Raw genomic sequence first — 11,829 nt, forward strand, 5'->3', positions numbered from 1 at the left:
AAACAGCTGTCGTCATCTTCCCATCCCCTACGGCTTTACTTCCTGTATCTCCTACCTCAGTGACCAACATCATCATCCAGGCAGGGAAAGAGGAATGTTCTTGGCTTCCTCCTCCAGTCAATCACCAACTCCTAACAATTCTACCCACTAATTCTATCTTAAACATTACCATGTCTCTCCCCTGCACTTCCAACTCAGCAACACTCTTGAGCCAGTCATGATAATGTCTTGCCTAGACTGTGACAGTAAACTCCTACTAAACAGGTTTTGCTGTCTCCACTGTAGCTCCCCTGCAATCCACTCTTCATGCTACAGTGGTGTTTCTAAAATCTTTTCTGATAATGTTCTGGTAAACAGGTGAAGGCCTGCCAAACGCTTTGTGACCTGGGTCTTGCTTACCTCATATATCCTAGGATCCAGACATCCTAAACTACCTGAAGTTCTCTAACACGTCAATGAACCATGCTCTGGTCTTCAGGCCTTTACACAGCAGCACCCTCTGCTGAATGACACCACCACCAAGGCCTGCCCTGGGATCTTTCAGGGCCCAGTTTAAACACCATCTTCCAATAAGGAGGCCTTCCCTGGTCCCACCTCTCTATCCATCATCACCATGCAGACTAAGTATTTATGTGTTCCTACAGCAGACCCTATGTTTCTCACCACCATTGCTAATCACACTGCACTGAAATTTCATTTTTCAATATCTGTCTCCATGTTAATGTGTAAGCTCCTAGAAAAGAGACTATATTATCCATCTAAGTCCTCTGTACCTAGGACAGTGCCTGATACAATAGATATAAGCATTCAAGTATGTCTCAAATGTTTGAATAAACAAACTGCTCTGCATTTCTAAGCACCTAAACATTCTGAATAAATGAATGCTGCATCTATCTGAAAGTGTATGAGGACATGAAGAAATCAGTTCTTCAATATCCAGTGATTTTAAAAAGCTACCTTTCTGGGCTTTGAGCTGTGGCTCAATCAGCTGGGCTCCAGTCTACCATATGGGAGGCCCTGGGTTCTCGTCCCGGGGCTTCCTTGTGAAGGCAGGCTCGCCTGCATGCTGCAGAGAGCCGCCCAGCCTGCAAGCACCTCGGAGAGCCGAACTCAGCAAGGTGATTCAACAAAAAGGGGGACAAGCAAAAAACCACAGAAGAGCACGCAGCAAACACACACACAGAGCAGACAGCTTACAAATCACAAGAAGGGGAAATAAATAAAAAAATAAAACAGACACAGAAGAACACACAGCAAATGGACAGAGAGAGCAGACAGCACATACAAAAAAGCCTCAAGCGGGGAGAGGGATAAAAAATTAAAAAATAAAAAAGCTACCTTTCTACGTTTAACAGTTAAAATACATACACAGGCAAGGGAGGAGCATTGGTGTGGGGTGTTAGTGATGGGAGATACATGAGAGAAGTTCACCTGGGCATATGTATAAGGAATATAAATATGCTCAAATGTTCGTGGGGCACTGCCACAGTGAGTAAAGATTCACACAACTGAAAGAACACTGAATTCCCATCCTGGGGAGCTCTGCCACATTCTCTAATGGAACAACAATCCCCCAAGTACAAGGGTAATGACCAGTGAAGGAGGATGGTTCATTGATGGGCCCTTGATATTGACAACTATGCTTATGAGCATTTTGCTCTTGAAATTGCAACTTAGCCTAATGTTGTAGGGTGCCTAAGAGTTACCTCCCGAGAGCCTCCATGTTGCTCAAATGTGGCCACTCTCTAAGCCAAACTCAGCATGCAAATGCATTACCTTTCCCCCAGCATGGGACATGACTCCCAGGGATGAGCCTCCCTGGCACCAAGGGATTACTACCAAGCACCGGCTAGTGATGTAACTGGAAAAAGACCTCGAATAAAAGTGGGAAATGGTAAAGACAATGAGTTTATATGGCTAAGAAACTTCAAAACGAGTCGGGAGGTCATCAGAGAGGTAACATTTATGCACGTCTCAGCAGGATCTCATAGACTGCCAAAGCAGATACTACCCCAAATAGTGGGGCTCCTGAGGGCCACAGAGACACCCAGGTCCTATGGTCACGGCAGATAGCTCTAGAGTTTGGTGCCTTGCCTGTGGGCCCTACTTTGGAGTTTGTTCTCCTGAGTGTGACAGAGCTGGATTCAGATGTGACTTCTCTACACATGCCTCTTTTGTCCCTTTTAGTGAACCGATAGTTGACGATGGAGTTGGTAGGTATGTGTCCAAGAGACTTGAATCTCTGGGCTGTCCATGTGCCAGCTGGGCCCTGAGCCTCAACAGAGTTGCAAAGCCTACTCTCCAGTTCATTGGACTCATCCAGGAAAACTAACAAGGAGGTGAGGATGGACAACCATCACACAAAGGAACCGAGAGTAGAGTCTACAAGTACAAGTAAGAGAGTTCCATTCATTAACCATATGGGATCAAAGTCTCTCTCAATTAGAGGTGGAGTGGACATCACCATCCCAGAATCCTCAGAACTGGGGAATAAAATATGAACTAGAGTGGACTTACTGGTAATCTACTATAGACTTATTGTAATTCTAACAAGGGAAGAAATATATCATTGATGTGGAGACGGTGGCCACTGGAGTTGCTGAAGGCAGGGAGAGGGAAAAGAGGTATAATATGGGGGCATTTTCAGGACTTGGGATTTGCCCTGAATGATAATGCAAAGACAGATACAAGTCATTATACATCCTGCCATAACCTACAGTATGGAGTGGGAGAGAGTGTAAACTATAATTCAGACTATAATCCATGCTGTGGAAATGCTCCAAAATGTGTTCATCAATTGCAATGAATGCACCACATTAATGAGAGAAGTCGTTAATGTGAGAAAAGTGGGAGGTGTGGGCAGTGGGGAATATGGGAATGCCCTATATTTTTTAATATAACATTTTCTGTAATCTAAGTATATTTTTAAAATAAATAAAAAGTACATTAAAATACACACACACACACACACACACATCCTCCCTTAATAAATTTGACCAGCACAAATACCTGCGGAAAAGATGTCCATTGCTCGCTTCAACTCTCCTCTTGTTCTCTGATTGCTATTTAAGTCTACAAGTGGAGTGGATGGATCTCTCATGTATTCTAACTCGGTGGCGAACATTCCACCATCTACAAAACGTTCAGGAGCAATATAGCAAGTTCTCCTCCGTGAAGTATCAAAAAAATAGTTGAAATCTGCTGGGTTGTCCTCTGGAAGATAAGTGGGTTTAAAACTGGCAAAATCAGTTAGGAGAACCCAATTCCAACTGGTAACCATCACATTCTCAGTCTTGATGTCCCCATGACGGACTCCAGATTTGTGTGCTTGGTCCACAGCTGTCAGGATCTGGAAAGCAATCCAACGCTTCTCAATGTTATTTAAGAATGGACGAGTACTGATGCGGTCATAAAGGTTGTCTCGCACATACTGTCTAAAGAGCATGGCTGCTTTCTCAGATGCTTTTTCTGCTGCTTTCTGGAAAGGAAGACAGTTCTGTGCAGAATGAAGCCTGATTTTCAGTTCCTCCAGCTCTTGTTTATAGCTGGTTAAAGGCAATGTGGGATCCTGAATGGCAAAAACCTTCACAACCACCAGGCCTTCACGGTGCTTCGCTCGAGCAACTTTAAAAAACCGAGTACTCCCCAGGCTCTTATCATACTCAAAGTCATGGATGTCTGAGAAATAACTCTCCACAGAAAGGATCTGGGAAGGAGCAATGCCAGCCAGCTGATTTCCCATAACGGCAGCACCTCCGGGTCAAAAATTAGGACAAAACACCTATCAAAAAAAAAAGAAAGAAAAGAAACACAGAAGCAATGAAACACAATTATTCATTTGGTCTCTTCCAAAAATATATACACACATTTCTTTTTAACTGAGAGCCTTGCCCCTAGCCTTCTAGACAGCCTCTTATTTTATCTAAAAAGATCTTGTTATTCTATGTTGACCTTCACAGGAACTAAACTACATTTCAACAGGCCCCTATTAGGCTGAAAATATCAGAATGTGCATTTTCTGGTTTTCCATTTAAAATATCAATGGCCTTAGTACTTATTCAATATTGTTGTTTGGGACTATAAGGATCACAGCAGTACTAAATGACACAGTCCTTGTCCAACAAGATGGTTAAAAAATAAATAAAAATGACTCAGAATCACCTAACACAAATGGTCATTTAATTCCTACAAAGGTCAGGCTGAGATCCAAAAGAAAATCCTCAGCCCCTCCAGGGTTAAGCTAATATAAGGCACAAACTTCTCTGATCGGCAACAATGACGCAGAGGAAACCCAGTCAGAGGGGTTAAAAGTAAGCCAAAAGCAGACCAGGGGTCTCCCAGCTCAGGTTTTGCAGGAAATAAAAGCCACAAACACGCAGGGCCGTGCGCACTTTTGAACACTACTACCCTAGGCCTCTAGAAACTGTCAAAAGCCGCTCCCGAGTTCACGCTGGGGTCATGGCGAGCCCCTTGGAAGAGGAGGGAGTCGGAGCCGGCAGTCTCTCCAGGAGGGCTCCTCCTTCAGGGGAGGGGACGGGGTCTGAGGGGCGCCGAGGCCCCGCCGTCCGGCCGGGGGCAGCGGGAGGGCTCCGGGGCTGTGCGGCCCGCGGCGGAGCCCCAGCCCCGCTGGACAGGCCCCGCAGGCCCCCGGGCGCCCCGCCGGCTCCGGCCGCCGCGGGCCGCGCTCCGGGCCTCGCCCTCTTCCCCCGGGCGCCAGGCTCGCCCTCGGGGCTCCGCGGGGCCGCCTCGGGCCTCAGCGCCGGGCGGGGGCCGGATCCTGCAGGCCCGAGGCGCCGCGTCGCAGGAGAAAGCCCACTTCCGGGCCGCCGCTGGCGCGCTCGCCGGCTCCGGGGACAGCGCCGCCGACCTCACATCCGGCGCGGCGCAGAAGTGACGCACGACGGGGCCGCGCCGCGCCGGGCGGGGTCTGGTTGCTAGGCAACGAGGGAGGGCGGCGGGAGGAAAGGCAGATGCTCCTGCTAGCAGTCCACCTAGAAGCAGCGCTTCACCTCCCGGCCCCCAAATTCCCTTTTTGAAACATTTATTTATATGTATTCCCTTCCCCTACTCCAAGAGGGCTCCTTCCTCTGCTTGTCTTTTCCAGTAGGTACCGGGAACCGAACCCGAAGACCCCAATATGGGAGGGGGGTGCCCAACGGCCTGAGCCTAAATTCTCAAGCTTCTGAAATCCTCTAGAATCTGCTCAGACGCCTCTTCCCCTCCAGTGGAGAGAATTCTTTAAGAGACTCACAGGCATATTCAGGAAAGATAACAGACCCAAAGCTGGATTTTTTACGAGTTTTATTGAGGTATAATTTACATACCACAAAGGACACCAGTTTAAAGTGTACAGATCAATAGATTTTAGTATGTTTACATAGTTGTGTAAGTATTCCCACACCCCGGTTTTAAAACATGTTCATTATTCCAAAACGAAACATTGTCATCATTACCAGCCATTCTGCATTTCCCTGTATCTCCTCACCCCCCAGCCCTAGGCAATCACTAACCTAATTTCTGTTTTTCTGTAGATTCACCTATTCTGAACATTTATTATATATGGTATACATTACCTGCCCTTTTGAAACTGGCTTCTTTCACTTAGCATAATGTTTCGGAGGTTTCTCCAAGTTGTGCCATGTGTCAGTTCTAATTTTTTCTTGCAAGTGATATTCCATTGTATGAATAAACCACATTTTGTGAATCGTTCACCAGTTGATGATCATTTGGGTTGTGTCCACTTTGGGTCTATCACCCATAATGCTGCTATGAGCATTCATGTATAAGTCTTTGTGTGGACCTATTGTTTCTTGGATGGATAACTAGGAGGCCAATTGCTGGGTCATATGATAACTCTATGTCTACCATTATGAGAAACTGCTAAGCCATTTGAGAAAATTACACCATTTTACATTCCCACCAGCAATATACGAGGGTTCCAATTTCTCCACATCTTAACTGACACTGGTTATTGTCTATCTCTTTTATTATCGTCCTTCTAGTGGATGTGAAGTAATCTCATCACAGTCTTGATGTTGCACACCTATTCGTGTGCTTATTGGGCATCCATATATATCTTCTTCGGAGAAATGCCTACGCAAATTCTTTGTCCATTTTTAATTAGATTTTTTCTTTTTTGTAACAATTTTTCATATATTCTGGATACATATCTATTACCAGATACATGATTGGTAAATATTTTCTCCCCGTCTGTGTGCTGTTCTTCCTCCTTCCAAATGTGGTGTCTTTTGAAGCACAAAGGTCTTAACCCAAAGCTGAATTTTTTTTGTCATCCCTACCACCTTCCCTCTTGCTCCTCTCCCACATCTCAGTAGGCAGCACCGCCTTCCCCTGTATTCCTCAAACTAGGAACTAAGAAGTCCTCGAGTCATCCTTGACATCTCCCTACTCTGTCCCTTCCAAATCCCCCATTCATCAATCATTTTCCATCTCCTAAATACGAACCCAGCCACTGGGTTATTTTTCCAGTTTGTCTGAGAACGTTTTTGGGGAAAATGCCCAGTGGGTAGATCACCAGCAGCTGGGGGGCTGCCTATTGAGGAGGGGACGACCTGAGGCCTCCTGGAAGACACTGGAGTAGTGGGGTGCAGTGTGGCATCTGCCTCCACGACCCAACAATTCCTCCAGGTCACTGAGGAGAGGTTGTGCCCACAGAAACACACACCCCTCTTTGACACCCCCAGGCAAGATGCAGCAGCTGGGAATGCTGAGGATCCTGGTGCTGACTTCTGAGTCTTTTTTTTTTTTTCACACTCTTTTATTATCTTTTTTTTTAAAGATACGAAGACCACACAAAATCTTCTGAGTCTTTTATGCTTTCATTTTGTGTGTTCAAAATTGTGAAACCTGGGTCCATCTTTCTTTGTTGTTGTTTTTTTTCCTAGAGAGATACTCAGTTATCTAAAACTGTTAATAAGTAACACATGTTTTCCCCAGTTCTTTGAAATGTGGTTTGGATATTGTGTAGCTTTTCAAGCGCACATACTTAACCATGTACAAATGCCCTCTATGTATTTGGGTCTTCTGCTGGACTTGTGTTCCATTGAGTTGCCATTTAATTCATCTGCCAGTACTGTTTTAATAATTGGATGATGTTTTAATATCTGGCATGGCTAGTCCTTGAGTAATCATTTAAAAAATTCAACCCCAGTCATAAGATTCCTAGCTTGCATCCTTCCAGAAGGGTCTCCCCTTGCTATTAGATTACAGTTAAAAATCCTTCCCTTGGTATGCTTCAGGGTTCTCCAGTGAAACTGGAGGAGGGAGGGAGGGGGAGAGAGAGAGAGAGAAAGAGAGAGAGAGAGATTTTAAAGAATTGACTCATGCAACTGTGGAAGCTGGCAAGTCCAAAATCTTAAAGGCAGGGAAATATCCTTAAGAATTATGTGGAAGTCTTGTTTTTGAATTTCCTAGCAGAGCAGAGGCAAGCAGGCTAGAAACTGAGAGGAATAGAGAGTGTCGTTTTAAGGCAGAATTTCTTCTCTCTGGAACCCCAGTTCTTTGTTGGTGAGGTCTCCAAATAATTGGCTGAGGCCTCCCCACCTTCAAGGAGCTGATCTCCTTTCCTTAAAGTAGATGCGCGCCCGGTCTACTGACGACCTCCAGGCCAGTGTCTCTCCACCTACTTAGACACCATCGCCCAGCCAAGCTGATGCATGCAGTTAGCTGTCACGCCTGGCCTGCAAGCCCCCTGCTGCCTCTCTCACCTCCACTGGAGTCACGCACTCTTCCTCTCAGTCTGCAGCTCCTCTTCTGTTTGTTCCTAATATGTCAAATCCCCGCCCCGCCCCCATTAGGCCGCCACCTTTACTCCTTCCTCTGCTTAGAACACTCTTTCTTTAGCCAAATCCCGCTCCTGCTCATCCTTCATGTTCCAGATTAAATGCCAACACCACAGGAAGGTGACTGCCCAAAGCTATATGTTCTCATAGACCCTGCACTTCTTCTTCATACCACTTACTATCATTGAAATCACTTGATGGGGGTGGGCGGTAGCTATTTGCTTAATGTTTGTTTTCTCGCCTGTCTATAAATTCCGTGGGAGCAGTTGTGGCAGTTTGAAGATTTTGTGGACCCCAGAAAGTCCCTTTCTTTAAGCTAATCCAAATGCCTGTGCATGTAGGTGGGACCTTTGGATTAGATCACTTTAAGGGCCTTTGATTAGATTGCGTGGCCCGGGGTGGGTGTATTAGTCAGCCAAAGGGGTGCTGATGCAAAATACCAGAAATTCGTTGGTTTTTATCAAGGGTGTTTATCTGGGGTAGGAGCTTACAGATACCAGGCTATAAAGCATAAGTTCCTTCCCTCACCAAAGTCTATTTGGAGCAAGATGGCTGCCGACGTCTGTGAGGGTTCAGGCTTCCTGGGTTCCTACATTCCTGGGGCTTGCTTTACTCTGGCTTCAAGGTTCCTTCCTTCCTGGGGCTGCTTCTCTTTCCTCTTGGTGCTGTCTTCCCAGGTCTTCAGCATCAAACTCTAACATCAGAAATCCCCAACTCTGTCCTTTGCCTTTAATCTGTGAGTCCACCCACCAAGGGGTGGGGACACAACGCCCTAATCATAACTCAATCATGCCCAGGTACAGACCAGATTACAAGCATAATCCAATATTTCCTTTTGAAAGTTATCAGTTATATCAAACTGCTACAGTGGGTCTCAATTCTCTTACAGGAGTCCTTTATAAACCGAAGCAGAAAAAGCTGCAGAGACAGAGAGGAGCCCAGTAGCAGAGAGAATCCCCAGGAACCAGACGTGACCTCAAAGAACATAGAAGCCAAGAGGAGCCACGTTGGCCGGAGGCTGAAGGAAGGGCCCAGGGGAGGGGGCGAGACGAGCAGATGCCACCGTGTGCCTGGTCGCCCACAGGCGCGCAACTTCTGATGGTGCCACCACGTGCCTGATGGCCCCAGCTGCAGCTCAGGGAGAACGCATCTCTGAAAATGCCTTGATAGGAACTTTCACAGCCTCTGAACTGCAAGCTTTTAACTCAATAAATCCCCTTTGCAAAAGCCAACTCCTTCCTGGTATATTGCTCAGCATTTAGCAAACTACAGTGGCAGTCAATGTGTGGAAAGTGTGGTTCTTATCTTCCAGTGCATTTTCAACACCTAGCATAACACCTCACGTATTTGTCAAATCAGTTGCTGTGGCCTTGCCAGGTGTGTGACATGGTGGCCAATGTCTTGAGCCCCAGGGCTGGGGACTGCTGAAATACATATGTATAAGAATTAGTAAAAGCCCTCGGTTAACAGGCACATGCTATTTCTAGATCATGCTCACATTTCAGATTCTGAATACCACTTATGTAAGCGCTTTAGGCATCTCCACAACACAGAATGCATGGTGTGGGAATGTGGTAAATATGTCTCAATTTAAATTACTCCTGCATTTTCCCCTCATGTATTTTTCCCTACCACTACATTTTGTAAAATAACTCATGAAATATTTTTTTCAGTGCCCTTTTTATTCACTTTATGATTTCCTTACTTCTCTGTATTTCTTCTTTTTTTTTTATTTTCTGCTTTGAAATAGCAATCAAGACTGCCTATGGAGACTTTTTGAAGGACTCTTACCTGGTCCTTTTCTGAGTCGATGAAAGAATGAAAATGGTCTGCAGCTGGTAGAGTAAGAAGGAAGACCCAGTCAACAGTGGTCCGTGCTGCCAGCCGCCTTTCAGCTCTGTTGTGGCAGTGATAGCTAATTGCCCCCTTCCATAGAAAATAGAGGTTGCTGGAAAGCACCCATGGAGTCATGAACTCTATTTTCCAGCCCCACCCTACGTCTCACATCTAGGGGAAGCAATTTGATCAGCTCTCACTAATGAAGTTCAAGTGGAAATTACAGGTGCCACTTCCAAGTCAAGGCAGTTAAAAAGGTGAATGACCTTCTCCACGCTCCACTTGCCCTTTGCCTAGTTCCAGAGCCACAGGATGGCCAGAACCTGAGTCCCAGGATCAGAACCTGGAGAAAGGCCACCTGCCAAACGGAGTGCTCACTTGAGACTTTAAGTAAGCCAAAAGGAAACGCTGCTGCATAAGGCCAGGGAAATGTTGGCAGCTCTTTGCTACAGCAGTTGACTTTACCTTCACAAATGCGTACATCTACCTGATGTCATTTCCTGCCTCTTCGGGGCTGCTGACCCCAATAATGCACGTCCAACCTGTAAGGTGAACACGTGGACTTCCCACTCTCCTTGCAGCCTACGGAAGAAAAGGAAAGGAGATCCCCAATGTAAACAAAGTCTTCCTGTTGATAGTATATATTTTCTCGTATATAGAAGAATGCGAGCTGATAGATGTAAAAGGAATTACAGGAAACTACCATTTTTAACCTACAGCATAATAATTAGTTCACACACAGATTGTCAGTGGAGGCAAATCATTGGATTAAAGGTTATGGGCCAACAGGATTGAGTCATGATGCCCAAGAAACACTTAAAGATTACTTTCCATATTAAAAAGAAAACAGTGAACCATTTTAGGGGGAAACTCTGACAGTAATCGACCTTTATTTATGTGATCAAACACAGGAATTATCAGCTTCCTGACATAAAGTAATGGAATTAGACGTATTACTTATGAAGCATATTCTTGCCAAGAGCGTTTAATATGAAACTAATCAAGTCGCCAAATCTGCACTGTCCAATATGATAGCTATTGGCCACATTTGACCACTGAGCACTTGAAATGTGGCTAATCCAAAAATGAAATATGCTGTGTTAAAAACACCCACAAATTCAAGAAGGTAGCACAAAAAAAAAAAAAGAATGGAAGGGGGAATCTCATTAATAAATATTTGTACTGGATTTATGTTGAAATAATATTTTAGTTATTTTGGGTTAAATATTTTATTAAAATATTTAAATAAATACATGAAAGAGTAGAGCAGAAATAAATGAAATTGAGAACAAAAAAGCATATAGAGAAAATCACTGAAATCAAAAGCTTGTTCTTTGAGAGGATCAATGAAATTGGCAAACCCATTGGCAGTCTAACAAAGAAAAAAAGAAGATAAAAATAAATACGATCAGAAATAAAATGGGGAAAGTTATGACTGACCCCACAGAAATAAAAAGGATCATAAGAGGATATTATAAGAAACTGTATGCCAACAACTAGACAACCTAGATGAAAAGGACAAATTCCTAAAAATGCAAAAACAACTTACACTGACTCTACTAGAAATACAAGAACTTAACACACAAATCACATTTAAAGCATCATCAAAAATCTCCCAGTCAAGAAAAGTCCAGGACTGCTGAGATTAGCTCAGCGATAGGTTCGCTTGAAGGGAAAGCAACACAGAACTTAAGAAATAAAACAGAGAGAAAGACACAAGAGAGGAGATAAAGATGGGACCAGGGGACTCACAGCTTCTGAAACTGAGAGCCTCGACCCTAGTTTCCACCTCGTATTTATTTAGGAACTCCAAGCTGCTGTTTGCTATCAGAACTGCAGCATCATCTACAATAATAGGGAACAATGGCAACATCTACAATAGAACAGGTGCAACATTTACAATAAGAAACAGGTCATTATTTTCCCACACTGGACCAGATGCCTTCATAGGTTAATTCTACCAAGTATTTCTGAAGAATTAACACCAATCCTGTTTAAACTCTGCCAAAAAATTAAAGTGGAGGGAAAATTACCCAGCACGTTTTATGAAGCCAACATCACCCTAATACCAAAGCCAGATACAGATACTACAAGAAAAGAAAATTACAGCTCAATCTCTCTAATGAACACAGATGCAAAAATTCTCAACAAAATACTTGCAAATCAAATCCACAACATATCAAAAGACTTA

At 44.5% G+C, this 11,829-nt stretch overlaps 1 protein-coding gene across 2 annotated transcripts in view; it reads right to left on the bottom strand.

Moving 5' to 3' along the window:
- Window positions 1–4,634, bottom strand: part of PIK3R4 (phosphoinositide-3-kinase regulatory subunit 4) — an 89,777-nt gene extending 85,143 nt beyond the window's left edge. The window contains exons 1-2 of one of the 2 annotated variants that reach the window (XM_004482741.4): window positions 4,408–4,634; window positions 3,010–3,781 (exon numbers count right to left, since the gene is read on the bottom strand). In XM_004482741.4, coding sequence (XP_004482798.1) covers window positions 3,010–3,742 — 733 coding nt within the window. In that variant the 5' untranslated portion in view covers window positions 3,743–3,781; window positions 4,408–4,634. Of the gene's footprint in view, window positions 1–3,009; window positions 3,782–4,391 lie in introns of both variants that reach the window. The other variant, XM_023585833.3, reaches the window with a different exon arrangement.
- Window positions 4,635–11,829: the final 7,195 nt, after the last annotated feature.

Source organism: Dasypus novemcinctus, chromosome 31, assembly GCF_030445035.2.
Source record: "Dasypus novemcinctus isolate mDasNov1 chromosome 31, mDasNov1.1.hap2, whole genome shotgun sequence".
Classification (NCBI taxonomy): domain Eukaryota; kingdom Metazoa; phylum Chordata; class Mammalia; order Cingulata; family Dasypodidae; genus Dasypus; species Dasypus novemcinctus.